At 38.8% G+C, this 21,144-nt stretch overlaps 1 protein-coding gene across 8 annotated transcripts in view; it reads left to right on the top strand.

Moving 5' to 3' along the window:
* Positions 1-21,144, top strand: part of LOC138620528 (protocadherin-9) — a 198,051-nt gene that overhangs the window by 137,185 nt on the left and 39,722 nt on the right. For 2 of the 8 annotated variants that reach the window (XM_069697808.1, XM_069697806.1), the window contains 2 exons: positions 1,792-1,867; positions 18,583-18,642. In XM_069697808.1, coding sequence (XP_069553909.1) covers positions 1,792-1,867; positions 18,583-18,642 — 136 coding nt within the window. Of the gene's footprint in view, positions 1-1,665; positions 1,868-18,582; positions 18,643-21,144 lie in introns of those variants that run through there. The other 6 variants (XM_069697807.1, XM_069697805.1, XM_069697804.1 and 3 more) reach the window with 5 other exon arrangements.

Raw genomic sequence — 21,144 nt, 5'->3', positions numbered from 1 at the left:
AAAAGCGTCAGCTAAATGAAATGTAATAATGTAATGTCTCTCTATATATATTTCTATTTTCTGTCTATCCGTCTTTCTATCCGAGAATGTCTTTTTGTGCACCCACAGCTACGTTAAGTAAAGCGACCGCTGGTGGTCGTACAAATAACAACAATCTGGTCTCCCGAAGAAGGAACGCAGTTCAGATGGCGTCCTTGTAATGGGAAGGAACAGGGAATCCTCCCTGTTAAGGGGAGGCCAGTTAGGTTGTTGATATGGTATTATTTCCAATAATCCACAAAACGTCAGCAAAAATGTTACTTTTACAATGAATGGTCTGTACGGGGGAATGCTGTTCTATTTGACTGTACAATAAGATAGGTATTTATCTATATATCTTATTTCCATTGTTTGATTTCTACTAAACAGTATTTTTGTTTTAACATAAGAAAGACTTTTTTTTTTTTTTTTTTTTTTAAAAGGGGCCATCCATCCATCCGTCCGTCCGTCCGTCCTGACAGTTAAACACCATGTATTTAAATCTAAAGCCATTATTTTGTTGCTGCAGTGTCCTGGTCTGCCTGCCCATCCCCCACCTCTACCTTCCTCACCACCTCCTTTTTTTTTTTTTCCCCTCTTTCTTTATTCTCCCTTTTTGTTTAATTGAATGTTGCATGCTTTTGGAACAGTTCTAAAATATATAATGAGGTCATTTGCATTAGACTGCAGATTTGGTGACCTTTGCTTTTGCCAATAATTACTGTAAAGCCCGTCTCTGTCTGTCATCACCAAGGATGTGGCAGGGACCTCTCTGTGCTCACGAAAGGTTAGCTGGAGGCTTGTGTCTGGACTTATGAAAAAGCCTGAGGAAAATGTCATTAGAGCAAGGGGAAAAGACACTCGGAATTAACAATTGGAAATTCAATCAGGACGGCTTTAAGGGTGGTGTGCCCGTCTGTATATGTATGTCTGTGTGTGGTTTGAGGCGTATCTCTAACAGAAGGGCTATACCACATGTCCCAGGAACACTTGTGCGTGACAAAATTCCCCTCCTTAGTGAGCTTACTGAATATGCGGGGTAGGACACCCTGGGGGCGACTTCTGCTAACTCCGCAGGCAACTTTGACTTTGCCAACACGCAAACAAATTGACAACACAAAGTAAACAATCAGGCTGTAAATATCCCTGCAGCAGTCCTGACAAACGTGATAATACTCTGCCGCTAATATTAAGATGTTTCATGGCCCTCGTTAATTATGCCATGCATTAATTACACTATGTATTAATGAAAGAGTCAGAAATTTTACACTTTTCACCTTGATGAATTTTCGTTGCAGTGCATGACGTTTATTTGCATGCCGTTATTGGTTGTCATTGTGCAGTGAAACGTGACTGTATTTATAATGTGTGAACTCCCTTTCCCATCAATATCTCGGCTCAAGTCAAAATAGACCTTTTACTCAACAATCAGTCTCAGTCGGCAACGATGATGTATATTACATTTTACATCATTCAGACAAAATTATTCCACACTGCGGTCCTCATCGGTGCTCAGTGTGTGCAAAGCGGCATGCATGAGCTTGTTCGGCTCAGTGTGAAATAAATAATACTGTGAAAAGATTAAATTTTGAGGGGGCAGAGCAGAGCACTAACATCGGAGGCTCTGTTTTGTGCTCTTGGTTCTAGTCACAGCGGCGCGTCACATTTCACCTGCCGGATGGCTCTCAGGAGAGCTGCAGTGACAGCGGTCTGGGGGACCACGAGCCTGTAGGCAGTGGCTCCCTCCTCACACAACCTCTCCCTCTGGTGCAGGCGCAGGACGACTTCTACGAGCAGGCCTCCCCCGACAAGAGGACCGAAGCTGACGGCAACTCCGATCCCAACTCTGGTGAGTTGCAATGCATCCCATACCATCTCTTCTGAATACACGGTGGTATTCGTTGGGTTTCTTTCTCTTTCTTTCTTTCTTTCTTTCTTTCTTTCTTTCTTTCTTTCTTTCTTTCTTTCTTTCTTTCTTTCTTTCTTTCTTTCTTTCTTTCTTTCTTTCTTTCTTTCTTTCTTTCTTTCTTTCTTTCTTTCGTGTGCAACCTGCGACTTTAAGCTCTATTTTTTTTTTAACCGTTGCAAAATGTTCACTTTGATTCAACTCGGTTGACATTGAGCGCATCGGAAAAGTATTTTCATTCAAATGTGGTAGGATTTTTTTTCAGTTTCATCAATCATTCTGTGTCTTTAAGTACATGTTGTAGAAAATGGAGACATTGTTTCACATCGTGCTTCAAGGGATGACTAAAACCTCTTGAAAAGAGAGAACAGTCATGAAAAACAACATTTGTCTCAAATGAAGGGCTCAACATACCAAATATCATTTAATTTAGAGTCATTTGATTGCTCAAGTAGGTTTCTAGTGGATACACGAGCAGGTCATTCATTTCTCAGTTAATCATCCAGGCCTGTTCATTCCTCCCAGGAGCAAACCTGGGCCTCCCAACGGCTCCTCACCTATTTGTGAAACTCATTTGATTTATTTAGAGATGATTTCCCAGTTGGAAGTCTTGGTGCTCAGCTGAAGATGTTAACTTCCCACTATTTCTAGTGGGAATGTACATCTCCGACCCAGTTTTCTCATTTTATCATTAAGAGGTGAGGCGTGCGCAAAGATCAAGCGCATCGCCCCAAGGTCGATGCCAGCTTGCCTGCTGAGGGTGGAGCAGCCAGCTCCATAAGTGCAAGTGCTGTGAGTAAACTGTGTGTGCTTATGATTTCCAACAGGCTCAAACTTAGCAGATGTACTCACAGTTGGCAGATGTATTCGGTGAGTACCGAGTGGGCCTACTGACTCCCTGTCTTCACGAATCCCAACTCTGGTGCGAGCTGCACATGGTCTAAACATGTGCACGTGCAGTGCAGATAACTGGCTGGCATTTTTTTTTCTGGAAAGATTCATTTGCAATTAGATTCATAGGAAGTCAACAAGCATCTTTAATCTCACCTCGCAACTGTGATAGATGAGCTATATATTTAATAATGTAACAGCAAATGTTTCATACACAAAATAAGAATATTACCAATGGAAATGTAATGCTGTGTGGATTCTGGTCAGTCAGTTTTGATTTGTTCCCCCCTTTTTTTTTAATCTAAAGCAGTAAGTAGATTGAGATTCTTGTATCCCAGTAAAGTGTGTGGTGGCCCATTCGTCTTTGACAATGGGAACCGAGGTGTATTCCATGCTTTGAGTCAGCTACAGCTTAAATATTTAACCGCACTGTAATCGTTCCCGAACCAAGATTTTTTTTCCCCATGCAAAACATGTACTTGTTTCTTATGTATTTTCGAGCGCCGAATCCAAGTGTTTTTAGAATATGTCTTTCACCCATGGGTTGTTTGTTACAATTTACTCACGTTGATATGGAAAGAAAATTTGACCCACTCTTTGCTGTTGGATTGCAAATATTAAAGAAAATCATACACTTGTAAATGTTAGAAGTGCGTTTGTACATATTTTAAGTGTAACAACAGCCTTATTTATGAATAAGTAATATACACATTCTCACTTAGAAATCATGCCTGATAGAAAACAAAAATCTAAAAAGAGATTCATATCAGCTTGAAAAACATCCACCTGTTTTAATTTGTGGGAAAGAAAAACAAAACAGTTAAAATTTTGTTGCATAATCTTATAAAATCATAACTAATGCTTTTTTTTTTTGCCATTAGCAGATATTGCAGAGAAAACCAATGAAAAAAAAAAAATGCCAGTGAATGTTTTGCATATCATTTTGAATGTACAATATATTAATATGTTGATGTAAAACATAATCCTAGCAAAAAAAAAAGTATTCACAATAAATTCAGGTTATACAAATTTGTATCTGTTGATTCAGTCAAAGTCAGACAACTGCTCTGTTACTTATTGACAAAACAAGGCGACATCTGACCAGGTAAACAGATTAACCCTGGATAAGAATGAATGAAATAGGAGACGTACACATGTTCTGGATGGTCTGCTACACTTTATGTGTTGTAAAGAGAAGGTATGTGCATTTCAAGAAAAAATACTATTCAAAATCCCCTCGCAACTATTCGATTATTAATCGATTATTTGACGGGAGTAACGCATTACAAACAGGCGTCTGTAATAAGAGAGGCATTGAGGAAGAATGATTGCTGCATATACAAATAGATGTTTTATATTTTAAAGAGTATGTGAATATTTGAGATTCTTGTCCCACCCTTTCTCCAGAGACAGACTTGGTTTGCGCTGAATCAGCATGAAATGTATAACAAAAATACTAAAATCTACTATTTAAACTGTAAAATGCTAAACTTGAGTGTAAATCTGAGGAGCAACTTTGTACTCAGACGAGCCGTCATGCATACAACGGGACTGGTTGGTTAACCGGCTGTAGTTTTCCAACATAAGGCATCATGTCTGTCCTTAATCAATGGCTTTCCGTTTTGTTAATGTTGTTTGCCTGTCAGCAAACTATTAACGGTGACAGCGGTGGTCTTTGATCAGTGACCTGCTGCTTGGCAGGAAAATGATTTTGTGTCCTGTCTATGAGGGATGTGTTACATGCTGTGGTGCTCTCAAATGTGTCAACTCAGTGGGCCGAGGTTAACTAGTCTTGAGTAAGTCTCTGTCAGACTTAAAAAGCCCCACACTGTTTTCCTACTAACTGTACGATATGAGTCAATCTGTTGACAAAGGCAAATAGTATCTGAAAGATATTTGACACTTTTATGTTGGAAGTTGAGGCGTAAAGTAGCTTCTAACACTATTGAACATAACCCTGTTCAGTGTAACATTTTAAAAAAGGACCTTGACAGTAGGTGGTCTTCCCATGATGCTTTGGTAACGATTTGACAATACTAATGCTCTTGTCTTTTTTGTCGGAAATATGAACACTGTTCAAAAGACCTTAAAGAATCAAAATGACATGATTTAATCAATTATTACAAGTTCGCAATCCTCACTTTTGCGAAGGATTCGATAAAAATGTTTAGTTTTGGGTTATTCATTTTTTTCATGTGGTTTCAAGCAGCAGTGGGAGACAGATTAACATCAGATAACAGTGATCGGTATGTAGCAAGAACAAAGCAGCTAATGTTTCAGTTATAATACCTACACAGGCGGCATTTAGGAACTTCTCCACAGGAATCCCTAATATATCTAAAGCTGCATTGTTTGGACATGTAAATTGAGAGATGACAACGTTCACTCTGTGATGGTCACCTCTATGATTTTCAAAGCAGAGACTGCATGTGTCACTTTAAAATTATAAAATGATCCAGGATAAAACTTACCAAATCACCTTTTGTTCAAAAAAACAAAAGTGAACACTATACATTATGCAGGAAAGTGGTGTGACTCGTGCGTAGGTTGTGGCTTTCATCTGAATTAAGGAAACATTCACAATGTGGGAGTTGTTAAAGTCTTTTTTTTTTTTTTTTCTTATCATGGATGAGAGTATAAAGCAATGTTTTATATTTCTTTGCAACTTGCAAGGTATCCCTAAAGCTTTGACACTATGAAAAAAAGAAGTTTGTAAACAAAAGAAAATAAAAAATAAAAAGAACCTGTGATACATGAGTGTGAAGGAAATAACAATAACAGATGGATGGTAATCAGGGACACAGTAGTTTCAGTCAACATTATGATATTTTTTTGTGAAGAGAGACAGAAACCTGACAGTAATAAATGAGCAAGTATGTGAGCAAATATGGCTTCTGAGAATCCAGAGACCTTCCAGAGTCCTGTTTCCCAGCAATGATTGATTTTACAGGGTTAGAGGTGTTTTCTGAGAGCATTTTTTACAAAAGCTGTTACATTTTTACACAATTTCTCAAAACAGCACTTGCAAGCAAGTACTCGTGCAATTCTGTCAACCGATCTGAAGAGAAGGATCCATTGAATCAAAGCAAGTTGCGATATTAACTTCTCCATAAATCTCCTTGAGTTATTTTAGAAAAATAAACATCAAATTTGAAGCATAAATAACACAAATAATGCAGTAGATACAATTAGTGTTCATGAAATCATCAGCAATGATTACATAATGAAAAAGCAGTCAGCAGTGACAACCTGCAGTCTTTGGCATTTCATGTTAGTGGGAGGAAGTGAGATTCACAGGAAACTTTGTGATGTCTACCGTGATCCATTTAGCTGCGGTTCAGCGTTAGACTGCGCTGAAAACAGGAGAGAAATTGATTGTAAAGACATGTTTGAATTTCACGTAAGCAGAGAGGTTTCTGTAGTTCATTTGCAACAGTCAGGCGATTAAAAATAAATTGTAACCAGTGCATTTCTTAAGTGAAAATGGAACAGATGCCTGCTGCCTTTAGACAGCTGTAAAGAGTAAAGAGAAGGCCATCAGTATAGGCGCCTAATTCCTGTGGATTATGAAGATGGTGAGAGTGACTCATTAATCTCTATGCAGGCCGCCTGGTATTAATGCCATTGAGAATTTTTTTCTCTTTCTGCGTGATCAGGTCAGCAACCTGAAAAATGGAGAATGAAAGTAACGTTTATGTTGGCATATATTCACCATTTGTAATATATACAACACAAGTACGCTAAACTCTAATCAGGCGGGTGATGGGCTGCAGTGATTCTTTTCTCCAAGACTGCAGTGCACCGCTGGATCGGCAAAACCCTCAACAGCGCCATTCCTTCCCCTGTGCCGCACGGACAGTCACCAAGTTAGCAATGTGTCGCAGTTGAGGAAATTACTTCAGGGCACTCTGGGGAAATACCAGTGTGCTCTGGCGTTCCGCACCCAGTGCCGCAAAGTGCAATGACTTAACGTGCAATTTGTTGCATTGCAGTTGTTGAGCCTCTTCCATTAAGACCCTTTGTGTGAGCTGGTGAGCTGCCTTTAATTGCAATGCCTTTCTGAACGTTAAAATACATAGAGATTTGTAAGATAGGTTTAGGATCCATTTATCCTTCAGGTGCTTTTGGGTGACAGAGCACAGGAGCATCTCTAATCTTCTAGTTTCATCAAAGTTTACTCTCACTGCAGCTTCTGCCGAGCTGTGTACAAAATATTGACTCTAAATGGAAGTTTCTGTGTTTATTAGGTCACACTAATAAAAAAAACAAATGAAATAAACCGTAAATGGGGAAGTAATAGGCTCACACTGAATATATTCTAGGACCACTGCATGTCCCTCTGCAATTATAGAGAGGAGTCATTCTCCACAGTTTCTGCACAGCCAACTCATAATTTGACAAATAAATGACCACTTCACATATTCACCAAACGATATGTATTTGGGACGAAACATAATTCTGTCAATCAGTTACATTTCTGTAAAAAAAATATATATAACTGATTGCAGGGCTATTGAGGTCTGCCAGATTGGACGTGCATGGATGAGAGTCCCCAGACTACAAAGAAGCTGAAATAATACATGACACGAGCGTGCCCAGAATAAACAGAGTAGAAAGCAGGGTGAGATAGATTTTAAACAATCCTTATTGACTAAAGTGCTATATGAATAATTTAAAAAAACATTGGAGGCGAGAAGTGCAGAGCAGTAAGACAAAAAGTTCACTTGCACAATCCTGCGCACACAAATGCACACACACACACACACGGAAAGTCAAAGGCCAACACAAATTGACTGAGAGATGAAATTTGAATGAGTCGTTGGAGTGTGGGGACCTGATATAATGAGAAAGGTTGTTCTTTTTGTCAAGCACCAACCCTTAAGCTTCAAATATGAACTACGAACAACCAAGTGTTGGATGACCTACGAGTTCTGCAGGTCAAATGGGATCGAAACCAAAGGAAATATTATAAATTAGCCTTGTAAACAACAACAGAATCTCTAAATCATTTCTGAATTGTCCCAGAATAATCCCAGATGGTGAGGAGAGCCAACAAAATAAGTGATGAGATTACTATGTGCTGCCAATTGGGCAACATTTACCTAGTGCTGAGTTCTCAGTATTCCCCTGTAACAGCAGGTTTTAGGTGCATTTTTACATCTCTAAGTGAGTCAAATCTCATCCCTGTGTTTCCACTCAGATGCACCCTTGCGTAAATGAATAGTTGTTAGACTAAAGCCAACAAAACAAGCAAAAACACATTTAAATTGACAGAAAACTAGATCAAAAGAATTAAAGTAAATCACAGTTACCCAGAGTAATTCCAGGCTGTGCATTTGACAGTCGCACACATGAAGTATGTGATTATGTGCCTGTGTACCTTAGACATTGTACATTAAGGATTTCTTACTCTGCTGCAAAGCAAAAGATCAAAACTTGGTCTCTGATCAGATCTTTTACACAAAGTGTTGGTGGCAGCAATTTCACTGAGCTCTGCAACAAACTAATACTAATTAAAAAACCAATATAACATTTTTAACTTCAGAGCTTCACTTCCATTGATGTGTGGTCATTTCTTAAAGTTTTCAATTAATTTTAGTCCATTGAAAAATAACACATTATTTAATATCTATTGTTTGATATGCATCCTCTTTTGTGAGGACTGGGGAATTTGACTAATGTCCTGTAATTAAATTGGCTTGTAAGTTGTAAGAAGAGCCTTTTATTCAGTTATATACTCCAAACACAGCCTCTGCCACAGCATCTGAACAGTGAATGTTGAATTTCATGAGCAATTATCACCATCAGAGATGATATAAATGAGAGGGGGAGGACAACGCTCTTCTTTAAACAATACAGAACTGATTTTCAAAAGTTAGGAAATGTCAGAATATGTGTCCTACATTTTTTTCACTGGTTTGTCTAAACTTTCTTTAGATTACAATTAGAAAATTAACACTGACAATGGTATTAAGCAGTTCATAAAGACATTAAGTAATTAGATGAAAGTCTAATATTAACATTAAAGGAAAATAAAGAAGATTTTAGATTAATGATGTGATTTGGTCAAACTATATAGAATAAGTGTAGGAAGCTTGAGAAATGAGTATCAGCAATTATTCCATGTGTTACATGCTTAGGATTACAGCAAGGAAATAACACGAGGTGTTTTACCTACTGGGGCAAATGATCCTTCCAACTCATTCATTATTTAATCGCACTGAAGGTGAGCGAGGGGAGTTAACACACTGCACCTCTAACCTCTCATTTTGTTTTGCTAGACGAGATGGAAATTGGAAAATATATCGTAAAAATGTAAACCCGCTCTTTTGTTATAGAGCTTTGGTTACTACTTCGACTGTATATGCGGAGCTCTTTGAAGATGAGTGATGTTAACAGGAACATGCTTCAAGCCAAATAGTTGGTGGCACCATTTGTGCATTGGAACACCAGCAGCCGACAGGAACTGAGGAAGAGGAACATGGTTATCAGGGGCGAGTGGACAAGATGCTTGTTGAAATAGCACAATGTGACTGGGAGAGGGTAGCTCTTAAGGGGCCCGGTTGAGAGGGACAAAATGCTCAAATGCAAGATTGTTATGTCCTCTACCATGAAAATGGAACCACTTTAGCCATTAATCATTGATGGACTGGAGATGATGGATAACTCCCTTGTTGAGGTCTTCTGCTCCATTCCATTCTACGGTGCTTTGTCTGAAACATCAAAGCATCTTTTCAAGCCGCGTACTCTGCCAAGTATTCATGTCAAAAAAAACAAATTACCCCTAAACCTGACTCTCAGTTGGCTACCAAATATTTCATTAAATATGGAAATACTGTGAAATATCAGAATTACACTGGTGTTAATCACCAACACATGTCTGGCCACCAGGACTAGGTAATTTATTTTCACTTTGTCAACATGGTTTATCAGCGAGCTGTCTTTTTTATTCCATCACAATATTGTGAAAATATGCTTCAGACAAGAAAAATGCTCGCAGTGCCATGTTTTTATAATTGTTAGTGCCAAATTTCTGGTGCTATATTTCCCAGGCGTCCCAATTGTCTCTCCATGGCAGAGAAGATTGGCAGCTTCTTCACTGGATTACCTTTGTGCCGCCAGGCTCGTTGTCATAGAAAACGTTGGATTACTGCTCAACACAGAACCAGAACTGATATACTTTACTATCGACTGCGTATTCTACTACTTCACTACAGGTCCCTCCATTTGAGTGGCACAATTAGTGTTGTGTTAGTTCAGTTTGTATGAGTCAACAATTGCATAGGCCTGTGTACAACTTTAGCATTTTACAACTTCAACATTGTAGATATAGAATATAAAAGGTGAGAAAGCCTCCACTGTGTCCTTGGCAGTGGAAAAATACCTGCAAACTCATCACCTTTCGGTAACAGTGTAGATTGGTACAGTATGTAAAATGAGCACTGGTAAGCACTGCTAGCAGCCTGCTCAACGGCTGACTATGATGGCAGGGCTGGTGCGGAGGCAGGTGTCATTGAACCAGCTGGAGTTGAGGTCAGAAGGCCTGGCCAACATGTTACAGAGCATCTGACAAGTAACAACTACACGTGGGCTCACTGCAGGCGACACTCACTCACATCGACAGGCGAACATGCTGATGGGCACAGACAGCTGTCCAGAGTTGGACTTCTTGTTTTTTAACACTCGTGTCAAATTTGTCTTGAAATGATGACGAATGATACATTTTACAAAAATAAAAACATTTCGTGTTGCATACACTGTCAACACATTCTGAATTTGTTGCGACTGGAATTAAAATATGTTCAAGTTCAGACTGCAGACCTAATCTTTAACTTCACACGGGGATGAAAACAGAACCAAACAGTCCATTTCTGAGTTTAGATTCTTGTACCAGTTGTTTCTAAGCGCGAGTCCCTGTGTTGGTATGTACGCACATGACATGACGCACATACGGCCGTGCGTTTGACGCAGTACAAATTTCAGCCGATGATTTCACACTATTCCACTGATCTACAGCTGGCGGTAACATGCGCAGATGTGCTGTAGATTCATTTGTAAGACCCACAGGGCACCTTTGAAGTGATACTGCACCAAAATCCAGACTTTTTTTGCATCAAATAGTCATCCTGTGCAGGCGTCATGTGCGGCTGTTAAAAGTTGGTAATTGTACGACAGTCAGCCTGAAATCATGTGAATTTCAGCAGAATCCAGTGTTCAAGCTTTCATGCTGGGAATAAAAGATAACCAAAGAACTTTTCACACCACCTCTCTACTGTCTGCTCAATATGTTCCTGTTAAAATAGAGCTAAATACCTCACTCAAGTCTGTCATTTGAACAATGATTTGCTTTCACGTATTTAGCAGTTTACTGTTCATTGTCAACGTTTGGTGAAAACATATGGCAAAATGGGCGTAGGTTTTCTCTAAGCTACCGAGAATTGGCATTCATTTCCGTTTTTACTCCTTAAAAGAATGATTACTTTGTCATTGAGAAGAGAGTAAAGCACAGAGAGCACAGACTGGTGAGTGGGATGGTGGAGCTGTGCATATGTACACTTGGGAACAATCGCTCAAATGTGGATTTCGGTACAAGCTTCGAACTCTGTATATGATCAGTTGTTGGAAAGTAGGCAGTAACTTAGGACACTTTTGACTTCAGTTAGATGAGAACTGGACGGCAGCGCTTTCCAAGAGCTGCAGGCGCATAGCAAAGAACTTTAATGGAACAGCCGGCAGCCTTTAGAGTTGCACAATACTCATCTTCTAGCAATATGATCAAACAAGGGGTTGGTTTAAATGTCGATCCACCACTGGGTCGCAGTAAGATGCAGACAGGAGTTAGAACTTTGCATCACCCTTTACTGCTGCGAGTAATCAAACATCAAAACTTTAATAGTGTATGCAGTCTCACACTGAAATCCGTACAGAATATATCCATGTTTGAATTGGATATTATAAGTATATATATATATATATATATATATATATATAATATATTGGATATTTATAATAGTATAAAATGTTTTGACAGACAAGGATGAACAAAAAGGCACATGAACAACTCTGGCCCCAAGTTAACACTCTTGAAATACATTTTTGATAATCCAGTAGGATCTAAATGTGGGTGACACTGTAACTACCATTGCAAACACTGCAAATGCGACAGTATGTATCTCACACTGTCAAAATATATCTTATTTGAGTTACACTAATAGCACACAATAGGAGAAGAATATGGGAGAGTACAAGAACAAAAACCCAGAGCAACATGCCATTGTTCAGCAGCTGTTTAGGGGCAGGCAGTCAATTAAGCGTCGTAGATCTCACGTGCTTCTCAGACTCTCAGACAATACAAGGGTGCTAAACAAAATATTTGTATCCACTGTCACACATTGAAAGTAATAAAATACATTAAAGGTCACGAGAAAAATTGAAGACAAACATCCTGAGTGCCACCGCTGAAACCCTCCACACACAACAGCTCTAAACAACTCTGAGGCTTTCACACGTGTTTTGATTGCAACCATAAGACATGTTACCAGCCCCACAGTCATCTGATTTCATTGTTGCAGACTTATCTGCATAAATACACGGCACGAGGCCTTTCATGAACGCTATACTGCAGAAATTAGGACACTTTAAAAGCACTCTCTCAACTGAATAAGAATAACAGGCAAGTCTGCTGAAACACTGAACTCTGTGCCAGCAGCTTTGTTGTTTCTGTAGTACAGATGCCCAGCAATTGACTATCCAGGATAAACAAATACCAGGCTGTCATTCAGTCTGGCAGCCGTCCGACCACCTCCGTCACAGACAGACAGCGATGCCGTTGAGATGGTGGGATGCCAAAACAGTAGATGGCTGCCACAGATCTTTTAACTCCAGCTCCATACCGCAGTAACGGTCCCAGAGTACCTGTTTGAATATCCTTTAAGAGTATATCAAAGTGAAAAATCAGCATGGAGTTTCTTAAACCTGTGCAGTTTGATTCTGTCCAGGTGGTATCTCAGAGTTAAGTTCTAAGTTAGATACACTTCTAAAACATTTCATTAGACAGCCAGTTTCACTCCTGCCAATTCTGTGTTCTGTTTTCTTTAGAGGAATTCAGAGGGAGGATCTGTGCATATTCGCAGTTTAAACTCGTCCTAAACCCAGTTCTGCTGTTTGTGAGAAAGTGTGTGTTTGTGTGTTCCCTCTGATACCTAAATCCTATTGTGTGAAGAGGAAGTAGCAGGGTAGAGCAGCTAGGGCTCCTGACCAAGCCTGTGGGTGGGTGGCATGGATTCATAAATCAGGGAGCAGTGTTAATCTCTCTCAGGTATTGGAAAGCCAGCCCTCAGTAAATATGTTGCCCCAGGATACAATGGGGTTTAAAGGATTTCTGTCTCCAAAGAGAAATTAGGCAGGAGCTTCAGAAGTGAGCTAAATGGAAATGCTTGCTGGAGCATACAGAGAGAGCAGGGTGCTGCTGTCAGCTAGTAAACATCGTCTCAGAGTAGCCTCAGTCATTATCGTGGCAGTCGGTGCCAACAGCTAGGGTGAGCAGACGGGTGGGCTGATGAAGAGCATCTTCTATGCTGATGATTAGTCACAATAGGGAGGAGAACATTCTGAGGACTGTTGGATTACACTGCTGGGAACGATAATTATTTGTTCTCTAAATAAAGTGTCTAATTACAGCAACATACAACTATATTCCACTCACTTTGTGCTATTAGATGTTTGACAATCAAATGCATTTAATCTTATCCCAGTTCTAGGCCAACATGCCTGCTTGTAAAGTGTTCTTCATTGAATTCATTTCTGAGTGGAGTGCAGTGGAGACACCAGACAGATACAAAAACATTAAGTAATTGTAAAGTTGTACATATTGTTGAGGCAAATTTTTAGAATCACAGAATGATTTTTAGTCCCCCCGTCAACCATCTGTTGGTTGTACCGGATGTAATCTTAGATTACTCAGATAATCTCTAGGATATTTTTTTGAGGGAATATAACATTAATCTCATTGTTGTTGTTTTTTTATTTTTCTATTAGCATTAGATTAATATATTGATTGTTGTATATACTGTACTTACCCTTAAGTGTATTTCATTTTGCTTATTATATTTACTCCTGGAAACAAATCTTTTCAGGGCATGTCTGGGCTAAGATTGTGGTCTAAGATGTTCCTGAAAACATGCATGCTCACAAAAACTGAGGCAGAAGAGGTTATTTTAGTTTTTTTTATTACAAAAATCAACAATTATACCATCCTGTTAACAATTAAGGTGTTTGCAGTAGATAATTGTTGGTAATTTAAAAAAAATACATCCACTTTATCGGCTCTCTGTACCCACTGATTCCAATTATGGATCATGGGGGCTGGAGCTTATCTATCTCAGCATGCATTGGAGGAGAGGCAGGAAGCGGTGTTGTCACAGGCCGACATTAAAAAATAATAATAGCAAATACAACAAGTAGCAACACTCACAGCAGTGGACATCATCTTAAGCAATTCACCTAACGTGCCGTTTGTGGGGTGTTTGAGGAAACGTAATCATACATAGCAAAACCTCACTAAATAAAAAAATGAATCCCAAATAAAGAACAAATTTATAGCAATTCCTAAGATTCCCAAACTATCTGACCAGTCCAAATGTCCTCATGGAAAATGCTTGCAGACCTGCAAAGGGCATGTCATCATCAATTTGATCTATTACAGCTTTTAAGTTTTTTTGTTTTTTTTTATGATTCATTGACTTCAGATTATCTCTTCATATAGAGTGAAATGGAGGTAACTTTATCTCTAATCTAAGGACTCACAGCATGTATCATATGATTGTACATTTTGCTTGCATATGTAAATCCTGAGTAAAAAGGATTATTGGGTTACCATATGGCTGAGTAAAAAAAAAGCTCGAAGACTGGTTAATTATTCTTTATGTTGTATTCTCATTATTTTTCCTGATAGATTCAAAGGGTGATAAAAAAGAATTTCAAATTAAGGTGTGCAAAATTATTCTGAGTTAGGGAACATAACATTTTCTATGATACTGCTATGATATGGTGAACAGACTTTTATATATATTATAATTGGTAAGACAAGCTCACAGGAAGTGCACCAAAAGTATGATAAACGTGTTGATGAAAATGTTGAAAATATTTTTTTCCATTTACATTTTTCTTTTATATTTTTTTATACACATATACATATATACATATATATATATATATATATATATATATATATATATATATATATATATAAATATATATATATATATAAATATATTACAAATATACAAAATATTTATTACATATATAAATATATATATATATATATATATATATAAATATATATATATGCAAGCAAGATAATACTTAATAAATATGTGGAATTTGACCTCATAGTTACCAAGAAATTTGAAATTCGAGCCATAAAGTTGTGACACTCCTGTGGACCCTCACGGCTCATTTTGTCACATTTACTCCCAAGATCTATTCAGACAAGCACAGGTAAGTGGGCAACAGGGACTCAGATATTGATGTATAATTTCAGCTTCATGCACAATTCACTAAATACATTATCACGATGAGAAGCAGCAAGAGAAGTTGTTTTATAGTTCTGTTTGGGTATGGAGTAACAGACATGATATGATTTAGCGGTGTCAGTGAATGTATTTTGAGCCAGGCCAGCTGTCTCTCCCCGTTTCCTCTACATGCCAAACTAAGCAAACCTCGACTCCCAACATTTGAAATATATTCCTTTTTTTGAAAATGCACAAAACTTGTTTCCCATTTTAATTCTGCTCATTTGATTCTACTTCATCTTTTTCTTACTCATCTCACTGCTATTTGCGATTACTTCTAAATACTCCATCTCCCACAAGTGCTTTGTAAAATGACAAATATTGTCGCTATCTATTGCCGTGTCGAGCCGTAATATAAACCTGCAGGCCCTGACAGTCAAGGAGACAGAAAGAGAGAGAGAGAGAGACAAAGAGTGTGCAAGAGAGGGAGTATTTATACTGCGACAGCAACTTAAATGGGTTATCACAGCATTAAAGTTCCATTCTGACTGGGCTCCTTTAACATGTCACCGTGAGAGTTCTCACAAAGAAAACGGTATCTTGAGAGAAAGCTGCACCTTAACCCCGGTGAACTGATCTGGGGGTAGTGAGTGCTGTGATAGAGACTAATCCCCCGCTGTGTGCTTTGAGCGGGACTCAGAGCAGTACACCAGAGGAAACCAAGGAGAAGTGAGGAACAAGCGCCAAGAAAGAGACTTCTGACAAATGTGTTGAAGTGGTGCTGTCACCGTGATGAATCCTTTCAGACATCATCTCATATTGGGATGGAATCTTGATGCGCAGGCATGCGCGGGTGTAAAGGGAGACTGTGTTTATGTGAGTGTCAGTGCATGTGTGTGTGTGTGTGTGTGTGTGTGTGTGTGTACAGTGAATTTCTGAGTGGAGCATATGGCATTTAGCTTGTGGAAAAATCCACCAGGAACCAATCTGATGCCTCTTGGTTAATTGCAGAAATTTTCCAATTTAGAATTCAGAGTCTGACACCGAGAACTCCGGCAGCTGTTTGGAAGGTCTCGGTTAAATGAAAAATAAGTGCTTCCCAGGTGCACATACAACTACAATGTTAACACCTGAATCAAACTGAGATTTGATTGCCAACATGTAGAAAAATACTATTAAATATTCTTTGGAAACAATTCCACTATCACTAAAAGATTCAAACTACATCACTCCACGCCCTCCGCTGTCGCATGCATGTACGTACGCACACACACGCACAGAGAGAGGCTCATTGACACCACCTTGGACAAAGCTGATGAAGCATATTTTTAGCTGTTATCTTCATGATGAGGACCAATATTTGCTATGCACGTCGAACATCAAACTCGCGTGGTTTGGTGCCAAAGCTAGCCACCGATTGTAGATTGATGGATCCTCTGGAAAATGTTTGATTTATCTGGTAGAGTTTGCACTGCACCTCATTTTCGGTGTTTCTTTTATTGAAGGACCCCCACGCAGGACTTTTTAACAGCTGTAGTCGTCTTTACATGTTACGCAACACGGTACACGTTTTTGCCAGCGGCTGATATTAAAGTGATCCTCCTCTTATTATTTGTTTTTGCTTAATGTAGGTTGGCAAAGAGTTTTTAGGTTAATTACTGCCACCTTTTGGCACTGGCCTAGACTGGGATATTCCAATTCTCACGTCTGTGCTATAGTAGATGTATTGACGTGGATGTTTTTATATGGAACTCTTTAATTTCCCCACGTAGTTTTTCACAGACTTCTTTTCAGACTATTTTATGTAGCATTTCCCCACATTACAACAGATTTCTGATTTCTTATTAATACTGTAGACAACAACTATAGATACAAATATTGAACCCTATTTTTTGTTTTTTTTTAATCAAATATAAATCAGGAACACAATGGAACAATAAAGAACCATCATTATGTATTTAATGTTTGTTAGAATAAGTAAATATCTGTCAATTAAAAACGGGTTGCTGCAAACGTGTTCATGCATAAAACACTGTGACGTAAGTAAAGACAATAAATACCTGCTGATGAGCCAGTGGAGTTCAACACTAAGTACAAAAGACTTGCGAACACAAGGAACCACAGAAGAAGCACTGAACTGTTACATGCTCATCCATGTGTCACGCACAATTTCTCAGAGCGTTGATCTGACTTTGACAGCTCGGTACAATGATGCATCTCACTGCTGCACGCAAGTATTTAAAATGACACTGAATGGCTGAAGGCAGACCAACAATTAAGGGTCAACCGAAGGTGACATATTTGTTACCAACAGGCTGACAGGGACTTTACGAGTTGTAGAGGACAACATGTTTGCTATTGTTATTTAGTGGTTAGTGCTGCCTCCCCATTTTTGCTGTTTGCAAACTTAAAAAAAAAAAAAAAAAAGGCGATATTATACATTAAACTGTTAATTACTGTTAACCGTTGTTAATTGCAAAAGTAATTAAACTAACTTATCCTGAATAAGTTCCATTTTATTAAACCAAGAAAATGATGTTGGAACCTTGCTTAAGCATCAAGTAACATTTACTTGCATTTCAGTTCGGATTCTGTATTAAAGTTGTAATCTGTAAGATTTCAGTCCCAGTTTATTTGTCAACCCGTGATCACACGGTAACCTTAAGTACAGTTTAGCATGCCAGTACACACTCCCCAAGCAGCGGCTTTGTCAGAAGTACAACAAAACAATAACCGGTGCATCTGTTTACAAGTGCATCCAAACAAACTCGTGTTGTTTAATGAAGAAGTCTGACAGAAATGATTTCAACCGTGACCTGATTTCCTGTTGCATCCTCGAGTATGGTAGTTTTCAATGGCAGCCACCCCATCATTAGCCAGTTCAACACTTTTTACGTGAAACAGGAAGTTAGTTGCTTAATATAGTTCTTACGCAGTGTGAAGAGGGTGAATGGGAACAGTGGCCGTTATCAACAAGATGAAAACGCACAGAATTACATGAATCTTTTATTTTATTTTCTGTAAATGCCTCATGCTTAAGTTAGAAATCTGAATTCAGCAGAAAGTAAACATATACTGTAGGTACTAAATGCAAAAACACTGAATGATTATTGCAGAAAAGAATGCAGGCCACAAACAGCTTAAAAACATGTGGTTTAAATTCATGAAATGCATCAAAGTTCTCACCTTAAAGTAATGAAGTTGTGTTATCCTTCACAGTGTATCTGTGTGTGTTTGTGTGTGTGTCTGTGACAGAAAAGGAGACAGAAAGACAGGCACTCAACAGAGACTTGAGATGGGCACAACTAATAAGAGGTGAGAAAGAAAATATCACATTGAAAATAGATGGAAGGATGACAGGTGAAGTCAAGGTGAGCTGACAGGGTGAGAAGTAATCACTCTGAGAGCAGAATGCATACTGATCCTGCAAGTGATAGAAGGGAAAAGGGTCAGAGACAAAATAAAGCAAGTTTGAGAAGAGAAAAGGTGGAAAAAAAACTCAAGAGGTTCTTTGCGAGGACATCGGCGCAGTGAAAAGACAAGGACAGAGTTTCCCACAGGCTGACACTTTGATGGTGGTTGTTGGTGGCGCAGGGGAAGGTCTGATCATTTTAATTTATCATAGCCTGTTGTGGATTATTGATTTAATTGCTTGTCGAGTGGTGAATTTAACGTGCAGTTAGGTCAAAGGTTTTCTAAGATGAGTGTTGGTTGGCTTCACTGCACCTCAATGTTGGTGTTTTATTGATGATTTGTTAAAAATATTTTTTTATGAAGTGAATTTTCTAATAATGTCGTTGCCTGCGGGACAGAGCATAAAAAAATTAATTGGAAAGGAGTATACTGTGTGAGAAGCACAAAAGGATTATTTTTGACACAGTTTTAATATTTGAAGGAACAATGCAGTCAAGTATATCAGAGATTTCCTTTCGTGTAACCTAGAAAGAACATTTTAAGTAGCTTTATTTATGTTTAGGCAGCATTTTAAATGTGTCGCAAGTGAAGGATTGCAAAATGGTGTTTTTGCAAATGGATGGCGGGTGTAGTGCTGCAGGACCACAGCGGAACGATGAGCCAACAGTTTTGTTTTCCAGGTGAGCAAAGTGTTCACAGTTTTCTTGGTCCGGTTGAAATTCATTGACATGTTTTAATTGTTTGAAGATTCAATCATCTTTAAAGCGTATTTCACGCAAGAGAGACAGTAAAAACATATAGAATTGTCAAATTTGTCATAAATACTTTTAAGATGTGTCAATTCAAAAATGTATTCTTGAATTGATACAAACTCAACACTTGCAGTATTATTTCAAATGACAAGGCCTCTAGTATTTCATTACAGAGAAACCCCTCATTTCTTAGATTTGTGACACATACAGGAACGTGTGGTGACTAAAATCGGATAATCACACTTTAGATGAATAAACAGCAGAAATCTCCTGTTGACAGTAGTAGATTAATGCAATGGAAATATGCCTCATTGACTTGCTAGTGTAGGAGCAGCAGTTACACGTGTTAAAAACATGTCTGCGCTCCGATACCTCAACAAATAGCACGACAACCCCGGTGCGGACACACACAATGCAAAGAGTCTCAGGGGTCAAACTTCCTTAGGGACAACTGCACTTTGGTTATAAACGTCACAGAGCTAAATGAATGTCAGCATCAAGGTTTTCTTGTCATAGATCCAATTATGACAACCTTTAATTACAGAGACACATTGAGCTCTTACACATTAGAGGTGTAGACTTTAGGTCCTGAGCTGAACATTCAAATGTCATTCATCATCACTCAGTTCCAGCAGACTGACAGCTGATTGACAGCATTCTGACTCAGCTGATGCCATGGCCATCACGCCTACGCATCGAGCTGAAGCATTCGGTAGATGAGCAATAACATCCTTCCTATAGGTTTTCATTCCTGTTCCTACCACACATCGACTGCTTCCTTTCATTACCTCCCCTGCATCCTCTCTCGCTTCCTGTTTGCTTCATATAACCGCTCAGTGCTCTTCATGCATCACCCCTCCGACCACATCTTCATCAACAAGCAAGTTGGCTCGTTGTTTTTTCCACTCAATTTTAGACTGCAACCTCAGCTGTGGCTTCGCATTATTGTTGTATTTTTTTTCCCTCTCTTTCACTTCTGTTTATCTCGAGGCAAAAAAGGTCCAAATCAGAACTAAGACGAGTTAGATTCCAATCAAGAGCGAGGCTCGTCTTGACTGAAGGAGGAAGAAATGCAAATAAAAAGCTTAAATAAACAAATGCAGTCATTGCCCTTACAAGTCCTGATGTACGGGCACATTCATTTGGAGACACATTCGAGGCACTAAGTTACTCACTAAAAAATTAAGTCAGCACATAGACATTCCTTCGTAGTCATTTTGGGTTGCTTATCTGAAAAAGCAACGATTTGACATTCACATCTGTTCCTTTTTACATCTGGCTGAGGCTTTACAGTCAAGCTGACTGTACACCGGATTCTGTTCACCGTACAATAGACGTGTGCACGGGGTAATGGCTCTCTCAAAACCTGCTTTTTACACATCTACATAAAAAAAAATGCCATTAAATGTTCTAGTGCAGTGCTTTTCTTCTTTGTGTTCATTTTTTTTCAGGGATGTTTTTCAGTATTCTTTTGCAAGAAATATCTGGGTGTTATATAAATAGATAAATAAATAAAAAACAGTTTAGGTGTGTGTCTGTGTGTGTGTGTGTGAGAGAGGGAGTGGAGGGTGTTATGATACTGAGCTGCCGTCCCTCCCACTGGGTCCTGCCTCAACCCTAACATCATGAGCTAATCCCCAGAAATGTCACC

The sequence above is a fragment of the Brachyistius frenatus genome, unplaced genomic scaffold (genome assembly GCF_029030835.1).
Source record: "Brachyistius frenatus isolate BFR_SWC_R1_liver_20210118 unplaced genomic scaffold, ASM2903083v1 Contig_24, whole genome shotgun sequence".
In the NCBI taxonomy this organism is placed as follows: Eukaryota; Metazoa; Chordata; class Actinopteri; family Embiotocidae; genus Brachyistius; species Brachyistius frenatus.
The sequence above is the reverse complement of the archived record's forward strand: the minus strand, read 5'-3'. Positions and strand labels throughout refer to the sequence as shown.